At 35.6% G+C, this 13,348-nt stretch overlaps 1 protein-coding gene across 4 annotated transcripts in view; it reads left to right on the top strand.

Moving 5' to 3' along the window:
• LOC107596417 (carnitine O-palmitoyltransferase 1, liver isoform-like) overlaps positions 1-9,221 on the top strand; it is a 20,250-nt gene extending 11,029 nt beyond the window's left edge. For 2 of the 4 annotated variants that reach the window (XM_016287148.1, XM_016287147.1), the window contains exons 11-19: positions 3,244-3,439; positions 3,654-3,842; positions 3,989-4,094; positions 4,649-4,765; positions 4,894-5,058; positions 5,160-5,291; positions 8,259-8,411; positions 8,601-8,714; positions 8,809-9,221. In XM_016287148.1, coding sequence (XP_016142634.1) covers positions 3,244-3,439; positions 3,654-3,842; positions 3,989-4,094; positions 4,649-4,765; positions 4,894-5,058; positions 5,160-5,291; positions 8,259-8,411; positions 8,601-8,714; positions 8,809-8,859 — 1,223 coding nt within the window. In that variant the 3' untranslated portion in view covers positions 8,860-9,221. The remainder of the gene's footprint in view (positions 1-3,243; positions 3,440-3,653; positions 3,843-3,988; positions 4,095-4,648; positions 4,766-4,893; positions 5,059-5,159; positions 5,292-8,258; positions 8,412-8,600; positions 8,715-8,808) is intronic. The other 2 variants (XM_016287143.1, XM_016287144.1) reach the window with 1 other exon arrangement.
• The last annotated feature ends 4,127 nt before the right edge of the window (positions 9,222-13,348 follow it).

Raw genomic sequence — 13,348 nt, forward strand, 5'->3', positions numbered from 1 at the left:
ATCATGTGGATAATTTTATTTACGACTAAATTATTCATTAATTTTGCTAATAGTTAGATTGGGCAGACCTTCACAAAATGGTGTTTAATTCTTTTTTTTTTTTTAATTGCCTTGACAAAAGGGCACTTTGGGCATCAAGGGGGAAAGGGGCAGGTGCTCAAGCACCCATTGCACCCCCCTCTGCACGTGCCTATGTTTATTTCATGTTCGTTTATGTTAGCTACACTGCATTTGTTGTACTGAGATGCAGATCTTGATCTAATACACACCCCCATTCCTGCACTGTGGCTTTGGATGGAAGACCATTCTTAGAGCTGATGTGTGTAATTTTTTATTTTAAATTACTTTCTCCTGTTCCAGTTTACTGAGCAGAGAGAGACAGTTCAGTAGTTATTAGGGGTGTAACGGTTCTCGGTAAAAAATCTAACCGTATTGTTCTCCACCCACGGTTCGGCATGCACTTGCACCGCAATTCAATTCAAGTTTATTTGTATAGAGCTTTTCACGATACAAATCGTTGCAAAGCAGCTTAACAGAAAATTTCAGTTTCTATTTTAAAGTTTCTACATTATGTTTAGTAGTAGCTCATCCGTGGTGATTTATGTCAAGTTGATGTCCATATGGCAGAAATGTACCGTAAAATTCATGCAGTTAATATCATGTAATCAAACAGACGGTGAACACTATTAACTGCAATGATTACATGTTGCGATTAAACTTATAGCAAAGTTTGGTAGTTTTGTATGTTGTCTGAGGGTTGGCATCATCTCTTCTCAGGTGTTCGGTCATCTCAGGTCTTTGTAAGGGCTGGATCCAGACTGAGGCTTCTGTAATTCCTAGTCGCCAATCCCGTGGCAGAAGCAGAGAAGCAAATAGAGACATAATTAGCATAGCTGTTGTTCCAACCAAGCAAAAGAATGAAAATGTGCATTTGATCAGATATAACTGCAGTACTAGATTAGGAGATGCATTAGTTGACTGCTTGGTAAACGAGATGTGTCTTTTATCTAGATTTAAACAGAGAGAGTCTGAATCCCGAACGTTATCAGGAAGGCTATTCCAGAGTTTGGGGGCCAAATGTGAAAAAGCTCTTCCTCCTTTAGTGGACTTTGCTATCCTAGGAACTACCAAGAATCCAGAGTTTTGCGACCTTAGGGAGCGTGATGGATTGTAGCGTGGTAGAAGACTAGTTAGGTACGCAGGAGCTAACCCATTAAGGGCCTTAAAAGTAAGTAATAATATTTTGTAACTTATACGGAACTTAATAGGTTCAGCTTAAATCTGACAACGCATCTGTAATATAGTTTGTTATAAATAACAACACGTAAAACAGACAGAGTTCAGCTAATATATGTTTCGATGTATACACATTCTTGCTTCCCAATACATTACAACAACAGCGATGAACAAAAAAAAGTGGACAAACCAGAATCTCTGTTCAATGCGAGTGCCGTATGCTGGAATATGGCCAGTCATTTATGCCATCATTACCCAGGTGTTGATTAGTGCGTGTGCGCAGGTGAGAACTGAATGCACATGTTGCTATCTGTGTTTATACTAAACTCATTTAATCCTTGCCAGTTTAAATATTCAAGAGCCACAAGACATGAATGAGAACTCGCGCGCAGTGAGAAGATTTGTGTGTGCGCACTCATCTGAAGCACGCAAACCCGCGTCTCAGTACAAGCGCAAATGACAAATTACACAAATTACAATGACATTTTCTTTCAAGTCTTGTGCTTAATTAGACAAATTCACACAAAAATGATTTCAAAATGCCCGTCTTAGTGAGTATTCTCAGGCATAGTCGGTTGAACGTACATGATCTGTGAACAGTTTACAACAAAAACAAGGAAATCACTCACTTCTCTTAATTGAATAGCTTTTGTAATATTAATAAGGATTTATTTTTAATTTATACAGTCGATTATGCAATGTTATTTTACATTTGATTACTTTATTCAATTTCTGTACCTAAAAACTAATGTTAATGTTACCTACCTAAAAAACCTGAAAAGCACTGTTTATTTTATTTGTATCTTTGCTCTATTGTATTTATCTGTGCTGTTGCTTGCTTGTAGTTAGATTATTTGTTTTTATGTACTTTATTTTTATTTGAAAATATAGTTTTTTCCCCCATAAACATAGCACATACCGAACCGTACCGAAACCAAAACCGTGATACAAACCTAACCGTGAGTAATTTGAACCGTTACACTCCTAGTAGTTATACAGTATAAGTCATTTGTAGGTTGATTTCCCAGGGTGGAAAAAGTGTATCTTTAATCTGTTTAGCTGACAGTGGAAGACGTGTTTTGGAAACTCATTTTCAAATTTTGAATCTAATGATGCAGAAATTACACACTTCAGCTTTAGCTTTCACCATAGTTCCTCCTTGGTCATTTGCACCCCATTTGTTTTATTTTGTACATGTATAAATGTTTTATATACTGTTCAGACTTTTGGGGTCAGAAAGATTAATGTTTAATTAATGTTTTTGAAAGAACTCTCTTATGCTCACCCAGGCAGCATATATTTGAGTAAAAATTAAAACAGTAATATTGTGTTCTGTGTTAATATACAGTAGTCAACATTTGAAGTGGATCAAAAAATTTCATCAAAGTTGTCCTAAGACAAGAACTCATTTTGGTTTCAGGTTTTAGGACAACTTTGATCTTTTGATCCACTTCAAATGTTGACTAGTGTATTTCAAAATCTAATTTATTCCTGTGATGACAAAGCTGAATTTTTACCAGCCATTACAATCTTCATGCCACATGATTCTTCAGAAATCATTTAAATATGCTGATTTGCTCAAGAAACGTTATTATTATTATTATTACCAATTATTACCTTATTATTACCAATGTTGAAAACAGTTGTGCTGTCTAATATTTTTGTGGAAACTGTGATACTTACCTTTTTTCAGGATTTTATGATAATTAGAAAGTTCAGAAGAACAGCATTTATTTGAAATATAATTATAAATGTCTTTACTGTCACATTCAAACTAATTTTCAGTTTAATGCATTTAATGACCCCGAACGTTTGAAAGGTATTGTGTGTATATAAATTTTCTTTTTAATTTATTTTCATTAGAATGTTATGAATGTTTCACTCACTGCCTACCTGCAAAACATTTAATCCCTTAATGTAAAAATGTAGCATTCTATATAGTTGCTTGCATGTGACTTGTGATCTTTCTTTCTTTCTTTCTTTCTTCTTTCCTCCATCTGACTGTAGACACAGTTCAGCACATATCTGACAGCAGGCATATTGTGGTGCATCACAGAGGCCGTTACTTTAAAGTATGGATGTTTTATGATGGGCGGTTACTGTTGCCACGGGAGATAGAGCAGCAGATGGAGAGGATTCTGGCTGACACCTCAGAGCCGCAGCCTGGAGAGGAAACCCTCGCCGCCCTCACTGCAGGGGACAGGTATTCACAACACACCCAACAGCAGGAGTAGCTACCGTTTTCCTGTCATTCATTTGTCTGATCTCTTGTAACCACTGTAAAGTTTCAGTGGGATGTCAGTCTGTAATTAGGTTCTTTTTTATTTCTCCTTTACTATTATTTGTCACCATTTTTTACTGGACAGTCAAAACTATTTTAGACAGAGTAAAAGCTTGTCTGTATCTGTTTTTCTCAGAGTGCCTTGGGCGTGTGCCCGTAATGCCTACCTCAGACACGGCAAGAATAAGAAGTCTCTGGATACTGTGGAGAAAGCTGCTTTCTTTGTTACACTGGATGACACAGAGCAGCGCTATGATCCAGCAAATCCTGTGGAGTCCCTGGACCATTACGCTAAATCGCTGCTCCATGGGAAGTGTTATGACAGGTAAGGAAGAAACCATAACATGGGTTAAGAGACCACCTCCTTCCATGCCCCTTTGAAAGTGCTTTTGTGAGTCTCTAGGTACCAGTACTGTACCTCAGAGTAGCTTTTATACAGCATGTACATTTTTAATGGTCATTTTCCATTAGGTGGTTTGATAAGTCCATAAACTTAATTGTCTTCAAGAATGGAACGATTGGCCTTAATGCAGAACATAGCTGGGCCGATGCTCCTATTGTTGGCCACCTCTGGGAGGTACACATGCACACATACACTACCATTCAGAAGTTTGGGGTCAGTAAGATATTTTTCTTTTTTAAAAAAGGACTTCATTATATACATTTATGAAGCAATTGATTATATTGATTACATTAAATGTTCTTTTAAACTTTCCATTCATCAAACTGTCCTGAAAAAGCTGTTTTCATTTAATTTATAATAAGTAAAGAAAGTTACAAATCACCATATTAGAATAATTTCTCAAGGATCATGTGACACTGAGGACTGGAGTAATGGCTGATAAAAAATGCAGCTTTGCCAATACATGAATAAATTACATTTAAAAATGTATAAAATAGAAAACATTTAGTTTAAATTCTACTAATATTTCAAAATATGACTTTTTAATGTAATTTTGATTAGATAAAAGCAGGTGCGCATAAGAGACCCCCCCCCCCCACAAAATAAAAAGCTTACCAACCCCAAACTTCCGTTGTTTATATCAGTTGTATTTCACTTTTAATTCATGTGTATCATACATAAAATGTTAATCTGCTGCTAATGTAAATTTGATGGCATTTTTCATAAAGCAAGTGCTCTCGATGGACCCTGTTAAGCTGGGCTACACAGCAGATGGCCACTGTAGAGGAGAACCTCACCCTAATCTTCCTGGACCGCAAAGACTCCAGTGGAATATTCCACCTGAGGTCAGTGTGATACACTTAGTAGTAAAAATGCTGATAATAGCTTTCTCATCTTGCTCGAGTGGATATGAAAGGACCAAGACATTGGTGTGTTTGACGTTCTCTCTGTTGTGTTTTTTATTTCATTGCAGTGCCAGACTATGATTGCCAACTCTCTGTCTGTGGCTGTGGCTTTGGCTAATGATGTGGACTCTCACATCATCCCCTTCAGTGACTTTGGGAAAGGCTTGATCAAGAAGTGCAAGATCAGTCCTGATGCCTTCATCCAGCTTGCACTGCAGCTGGCTCATTATAGGGTGAACGTTCTTATCACTGAACATCTGAAATGTAGCAAAATATGCCTGCTTATCGTGAACTTGAAAAGGTGAAATGATGTAAATGTTTTTTCATTATACAGGACAAAGGAAAGTTCTGCTTGACTTATGAGGCATCCATGACCCGTTTATACAGAGAAGGCCGTACAGAAACTGTGCGCTCCTGCACCATGGAATCCTGTGCTTTTGTCCGTGCCATGATCAGCAACAAAACGGTACCATACCAAAACAACCCTTAAAGGGATAGTTCACCCAAAAATGAAAATTTGATGTTTATCTGCTTACCCCCAGGGCATCCAAGATGTAGGGGAGTTTGTTTCTTCAGTAGAACACATATGATGATTTTTAACTCCAACCGTTGCAGTCTATCAGTCGTATAATGCATGGCAATGGTAACAAAATCTATGAGAGTAACAAAAACATGCACAGACAAATCCAAATTAAACCCTGCGGTTCGTCACGACACATTGATGTCCTAAGACACGAAACAATCGGTTTGTGCCAGAAACCGAACAGTATTTATATATTTTTTTACCTCTAATACACCACTATGTCCAACTGTCTTTGGGCGCGTGCACGGCATCCGGTGCGTGAGGTGTGTACGCGTTCTGGCGTTTTAGTGAGTAAAAAACTGTCATTTTTTACTCACCCTCTTGTTGTTCCAAATTCGTAAGACCTTCGTTCATCTTCGGAACACAATTTAAGATATTTTTGATGAAATCTGAGGGCTCTCTGACCCTCCCATAGACAGCAAGGTAACTACCACGTTCAAGGTCCAGAAAAGTACCAAGATGATCGACAAAGTAGTCCGTGTGACATCATTAGTTCAGCTGTAAAGTTACAAAGCTATGAGAATACTTTTTTGTGCAAAGAAAACAAAAATAACGACTTTATTCCACATTTTCATCTCTACTGCGTCACATTGGACGCGCGTTCACTACAGTATCATGACGCGAACGTGTGGCGGTGCTTCTTTTTTCTTTGTGCAAAAAAGTGTTCTCGTAGCTTCGTAAATTTACAGTTGAAATGTAAAAGTAATTAATAACAGAATTCTCATTTTTGGGTGAACTAACCGTTTAAACCTACCCAAACCTCCAAACCTGTCCCTAACCTTACCCGTATCTCATCTCAATAGCAGCAAAAGTGTTGTACATTAAAAGAAAGTTGAATCATTGTATAACATCTGTAGATTTTCAAGAAGTGCACGGCATCCGGTGCGTGAGGTGTGTACGCGTTCTGGCATTTTAGTGAGTAAAAAACTGTCACCCTCTTGTTGTTCCAAATTCGTAAGACCTTCGTTCATCTTCGGAACACAATTTAAGATATTTTTGATGAAATCTGAGGGCTCTCTGACCCTCCCATAGACAGCAAGGTAACTACCACGTTCAAGGTCCAGAAAAGTACCAAGATGATCGACAAAGTAGTCCGTGTGACATCATTAGTTCAGCTGTAAAGTTACAAAGCTATGAGAATACTTTTTTGTGCAAAGAAAACAAAAATAACGACTTTATTCCACATTTTCATCTCTACTGCGTCACATTGGACGCGCGTTCACTACAGTATCATGACGCGAACGTGTGGCGGTGCTTCTTTTTTCTTTGTGCAAAAAAGTGTTCTCGTAGCTTCGTAAATTTACAGTTGAAATGTAAAAGTAATTAATAACAGAATTCTCATTTTTGGGTGAACTAACCGTTTAAACCTACCCAAACCTCCAAACCTGTCCCTAACCTTACCCGTATCTCATCTCAATAGCAGCAAAAGTGTTGTACATTAAAAGAAAGTTGAATCATTGTATAACATCTGTAGATTTTCAAGAAGTTTGTGATCATATAAATTGAATGACATTTGCAAGCATGTGAAATAATGATCTGTTAATCATTAGGAAATGTTTAGCAAGTTTAACACATTATCTCACATTTCTAGCTATTTGACTATATATTAACTAATGATCTTATAATGCATTATATAATGTTTGTTAATGATATAATAATGAAAGTTATTATAAAGTGTTACCGACTGGTCAGAAACACCTCATTCGAGTTCAAGTTTAGGCTGTGTCCGAATGCTCCTGAAAATATGGTCTTGGACTCGGACTTAAGAATAAATTCATCAGAAAATTGAGACCAGGTTTTGTCCGGTCTCGGGTATTAGGATTAGTTACGATACCAACACAAATAACACAATAGCTGTATATTTAATTTGCCGTTCCTTTTATTGCTGTAGCCAGTGTTGGGGGTAATGCATTACAAGTAACATGACTTACGTAATCAGATTACTTTTTTGATGTAACTAGTAAAGTAACATAAGTAAGTAGTAAAGTCTGACTTTTTTAAATAAGTAACACAAGTTACAAGTTACTTTGTTTTTCCATTTATTCAGTGACACCTCTCCTGTCCCAATGTTGAGAGAAATTAGGACTGAGGTGTAGAGGCACTTCCTTCAGCCTGAGTCTTATTCATTTCACTTTTGGGTTTTTTCTTATTAAATAAACAAGTAAGCAAGCTCAGCTCAGATGACAAAGAGTAACGCAAAAGTAACGTAATGTATTACATTCTATAAAGAGTAACAAATTAATGCAATAAGTTACTTTTTTATGGAGTAACACAATATTTGTAATGCATTACTTTTAAAAGTAACTTTCCCCAACACTGTCTGTAGCTACTGCTTTTCATAATTTGACAAATGTGACCCTGGAGCACAAAACCAGTCTTAAGTCGCTGGGGTATATTTGTAGCAATAGCCAAAAAAATAATTGTATGGGTCAAGATTATTGATTTTTCTTTTATGCCAAAAATCATTAGGACATTAATCATGTTCCATGAAGATATTTTGTAAATTTCCTACTGTAAATATATCAAAACTTAATTTTTGATTAGTAATATGCATTGCTAAGAACTTCATTTGGACTTTAAAGGTGATTTTATCAATATTTTGATTGTTTTGCACCCTCAGATTCCAGATTTTCAAATAGTTGTATCTCGGCCAAATATTGTCCCATCATAACAAACCATACATCAATGGAAAGCTTATTTATTCAGCTTTCAGATTATGTATAAATCTCAATTTCGAAAAAAATGTAGCCTTATGACTGGTTTTGTGGTCCAGGGTCACAAATGCAGTTTACCGGTCACTGTTTTACTGCTGCCATTTTTCAAAATGAGTCTTCTGTTCTTGTTTTGTAGAGAGAAGAGAAACTTTGTTTACTAACCCAGGCCGCTGAGATACACCAGCAGATGTATAGACTGGCAATGACTGGTCAGGGCACTGACCGCCATCTATTTTGCCTCTATGTAGTGTCTAAGTACCTTGGACAGGACTCCCCATTCCTCCAGGAGGTGGGTTTTATCATATCCCATGAGAATTAACTGTGTCCTGATTATAGTTATTATAATGACAAATTAATGATAAAAGACATTTCCACCTTTGAAGACATGAGTGCATGTGCCTTGCTTAGGAGTAATGTACCTTATATTCTTTAACAAAATTAATTTGAATGCAAAATGTCCCACTTCCTGTCTCTTCAGGTGCTGTCAGAGCCTTGGAGACTCTCCACTAGCCAGACTCCTTTGCAGCAGGGGGAGTTGTTTGATCTGGTGAATCACCCAGAGTATGTAACCACTGGAGGAGGTTTTGGACCGGTGAGTCTTCCAAAGATTTCATAATCTGGTAATATTAAAATGCTTTGGTGAAAGGATCGAATGTAATTTTTTCTTCTTCTTCTAACTGTGGTAGGTTGCAGATGATGGTTATGGTGTGGCCTATGTGATTGTGATTCAGCATTGAATGGTCACCACGTTTTAATGTGGGATGTGTTAACGCTTATCAGAGGATTAATCACATGAATTGTACATTTATTTTTATTTGGATTATTTTAATTTCCTTCCATCATATTTTATGTTCCGTTTTAGTGTTATATACTGTAATAAGTTTGGAAATCATTGTAAAAAAATTATTCAAGTTCTGGGGAAAAAAATCTCATGTATTTATTGTGTACTCATACTAATGTGTTATTGAGTAATTAATGAGTGTCCTCTCAAAGTACATGTACTTGTATTTGGAAATTCAGAAGAAGCATTAAACATACTATACACATTAATAATGTGAATAATGGAAGCTGTTTTTTCCTCAGTTATTCATGTCTGGTCTATAATAAAATAGTATGGACAGTTTTCAAAGATACATTTCTGATAAGATTATTCTCATAAATATAACGTAGACGCTTCACTGAGACGCTGGGACATAATTTACTTAATTTACTTTAACAATTTACTTTTGACATTATTATTTTATTGTAATTTCATTGCATTTTATATTTTCCATTGATATATTCAAAGTTGGATGCATCACTGTGGTGTTTTTAGTCCAGTCATTAAAGCCATGAGCTGCATAAATTGAATTGTGTTCCTGTGTAAACAGTCTGACGTCATCCTAAAACTGAGAGAAACCTTTCCTCTAAAAATGTTTCCTCTTAAAAAAATTCAGCGGAACTTTGCAACAGTGTCTCTGTAACGAATGCGGTGTATTAAAACTACTAATTTAATTGTTTGTTCCCACTTTATATTAGGTGCCTTTTTAACTACAACCTACAACATGAATAAGTACAATGTACTTAATGTGTTTATGCTTTTGCTGCTATTGAGATGTAATACGGGTGAGGTTAAGGACAGGTTTGGGTAGATTTAAGGTGTAGGCTCAACAGTGTAATTATAGATGTACTGTAATTATAGAAATTAATTACAGACGTATGTACATGCAGTATTTCTTAAATATAAGTACAATTAAAACTTGTATATACTAGAAGTAGATTGTATCAAATGACAAATTTAAATGTTAGTACATAGTAGTTAAAGACATAATATAAAGTAGGGCCAAGTACTCAATTTTCAAAGTGCAAAAAACAGCATAGCTTTACAGTACAAAACTGTGCTTGTAAAATTGCACCAATCATCTCAATGACATCAAGAATGCATTCTGTTAAAAAAAAAGGTTATTTTTCAAATACTTCACTGTAACCTTCTACTCCAATTTCTGTGATTTGCTTTGAGCACTTGAATATACAGTGGGTACGGAAAGTATTCAGACCCCCTTAAATTAGAGAAACGTGGTTAAGCCTTTACCTTTCCTCTAAAAATGTTTCCTCTTAAAAAAATTCAGCGGAACTTTGCAACAGTGTCTCTGTAACGAATGCGGTGTATTAAAACTACTCATTTAATTGTTTGTTCCCACTTTATATTAGGTGCCTTTTTAACTACAACCTACAACATGAATAAGTACAATGTACTTAATGTGTTTATGCTTTTGCTGCTATTGAGATGTAATACGGGTGAGGTTAAGGACAGGTTTGGGTAGATTTAAGGTGTAGGCTCAACAGTGTAATTATAGATGTACTGTAATTACAGAAATTAATTACAGACGTATGTACATGCAGTATTTCTTAAATATAAGTACAATTAAAACTTGTATATACTAGAAGTAGATTGTATCAAATGACAAATTTAAATGTTAGTACATAGTAGTTAAAGACATAATATAAAGTGGGGCCAAGTACTCAATTTTCAAAGTGCAAAAAACAGCATAGCTTTACAGTATTTTACAGTACAAAACTGTACTTGTAAAATTGCACCAATCATCTCAATGACATCAAGAATGCATTCTGTTTTTAGAAAAAAAGGTTATTTTTCAAATACTTCACTGTAACCTTCTACTCCAATTTCTGTGATTTGCTTTGAGCACTTGAATATATGTCAATTTCAATCTAAATCTTAGTGCACATGAAAGGTTTAGTATGCATATCTTCACATGCACCAGCATTTATCTGGGCCTGTGTTGCATTTTAATGTCATTGTTCTCAGTAATAAGAGGAATGTTTGGATAGTGTTTCAGATATTTTTCTTAACTCTAAAGCAGCAGTTGATAATTATGTTCTTATTTTTGCTTTCTTTCGAGAGAATAAGCAGAAAGATCTGCACTCCTTTTTATTTTTTACATTTTTCATTAAGCAACATGGCACATGCAAAGCAGGCGTTTCGGCTAAATAGCTGAAATGTCTCTTTACAGGTGTTGTGTTGTATAATGAAAAGTTTAAAAATGAGAAAAAGAATTCTGATCTTCCAGCTTTTCCTTAATACAAATACGTTTTTATGGATCTACACACCCTCAGCCACTAGAGCGCAGTGATTTCATTATTTTTATTGATTTCTTTTTAATCAAAGGGGCCATGTATGTGTGTGAAGATTGTAAAAAAAAAAAGAAGAAAAAAAGAAATTGCTAAGAAAACTTAAAAATAAAATGCAGCCTGCTGCATTAAAATGTGTAGGTCGTCTCAACTATTGTATTAAAAATAGCCTGAAATTACATTGCATTGTTCTGTCAATTTTAATTTTTTTTTTAATTTATTGACTAAATGCAAAAAATGCCTGACTCATAATAGATTTATTTGGGCACACATCTTGCAGAAAAACAGATTCTTATGAACTAGCCATTGCAGCTGTGGTCTGCTCTAGTACTTTTCAGGCATTTCAGATCATTATATCAGACAAAACGATACGAGTTATCACTATAAATTTAAATATCATTAAAAAAAGAAGAAATAATATCACATCATATGATGCCTTATAGGTGACCAGGGACTGCCAAATACTTCAAGTGAATTTGCCTGCTTCAAAGAATTACCCCTTGCAGAAGAAGAAGTCTCATATGCAAAAACACATAAAACCAAGGCACTGGCACTATATATATTACTTCTTTTTTTTTTTTAAAGAACAATCACCAGGGCCGTAACTGAGGTATGCATGCAGGGCCCCAGTGCAAATTATAATACAAATTAAACAATGCTTTTCACAACAATTTTTCAGGTTTGTCTGTGTTCTGGTACATAAATTGAATAATTAAATATAAATAACATTGCATAGTATTCACTGTATAAATTAAATGTAGAATAATAACTGCTAAAGCTACAAAAGTTATTCAGTCAAGAGCAGTGAGTGATTTTCTCTCTCTTTTTTTTTCTTGGATTAACATTAATGAACCCACAGCAGCTAATAAATTAGGAGCTGTCACTCTAACACAAAATGCATGGATCCGATATAATGAATCATCTTTATCAACTGTTTATATTCACTTATGACATAACTGAGAGTTTTCGAGGATACTCACCCAAGCGGGTATTTTGACATAAATAGTTTGCGCTGTGAACACACATTCTTGCGCTTGAATGGTTTAATTGGCACTTAAATGTTCAAATTTGTAAGATGTATTTTTCCATTCAAGAGCAAGATGTCGCAAAAGAGAACTCAATTGTGGGCTCGCGTGTTGTCAGTGTACTGAATTGAGTTGTTTTGTGTCTTTTTGCGCGTGAAACTTTAATTGGCAAGGCTTAAAACATGTGCAAATGATACACTTTCGTGACGAGGTGCGGCAGTGACCCGATTGGCAGTCCGTAATCTGTCACGACAAGGTCCTCTTATACCGAGGTATCATATGACCTTTGAAGAGCAGGTCCTCTTTCAAAATGGTTCTAGGACAGGAGACAATTTAGAGGCAAAGTTACAAGGGAACTTTATCGCCTCTTCACAATGGCAGCCATTTTGCCACATTGTGTATTTCCCTATAATGAATTTTATTTTCTCAGAGCGCATTTAACTTTATTTAAATATTTAGTTTCCCATTATGTAATCAAATTTCACATTTATTACATGGGACATTTTATCAGTGACAAGCAACATATGTGCCTATACACACTGTCTAAAACTGCAAATACCGCAACGTATGATAAAGTGTAAGGCTTTTCCACTGTCATTTTTATAAGTTTAGGAGGTGCAACATTAACATGCATTGGTTCAGCTACTTCTGTGAGCACAGAATGTCCATGCAAAGTAGAGCAATGATTTTATTGCACAGGTAAACATTGCTGTTCTAATAATAAGCTAGTGTGTGTAAGAGGGTGTTTGGTGTAAGGATTAGAGTGACTGAGTTACATGGTGAATGTAAATAGAGGCCTGAGCAGTTTCTTGATGGCAGAGAGTGCCAAACATCAAAAACAGTATGTCTCAAATGCCCATGGGTCACTGTATTCAGTGTATCAGATTACCATACTGTAGTTGTAAAAAAAAACAGAGGCGGACAGTAACTAAGTACATTCACTTGAGTATTGTACTTAAGTACACGTTTTGGGTGTTAAATAATTATTTGTATTTTTTTTTTGTTTTGTTTAGTTTTTTCCCATAGGGTTTTTAACATTCTAAAAGCTCTTTATTCCAAAGATACTACAAGC

The sequence above is a fragment of the Sinocyclocheilus grahami genome, unplaced genomic scaffold (assembly GCF_001515645.1).
Source record: "Sinocyclocheilus grahami isolate Dianchi unplaced genomic scaffold, SAMN03320097.WGS_v1.1 scaffold219.1, whole genome shotgun sequence".
NCBI classification, from domain to species: domain Eukaryota; kingdom Metazoa; phylum Chordata; class Actinopteri; order Cypriniformes; family Cyprinidae; genus Sinocyclocheilus; species Sinocyclocheilus grahami.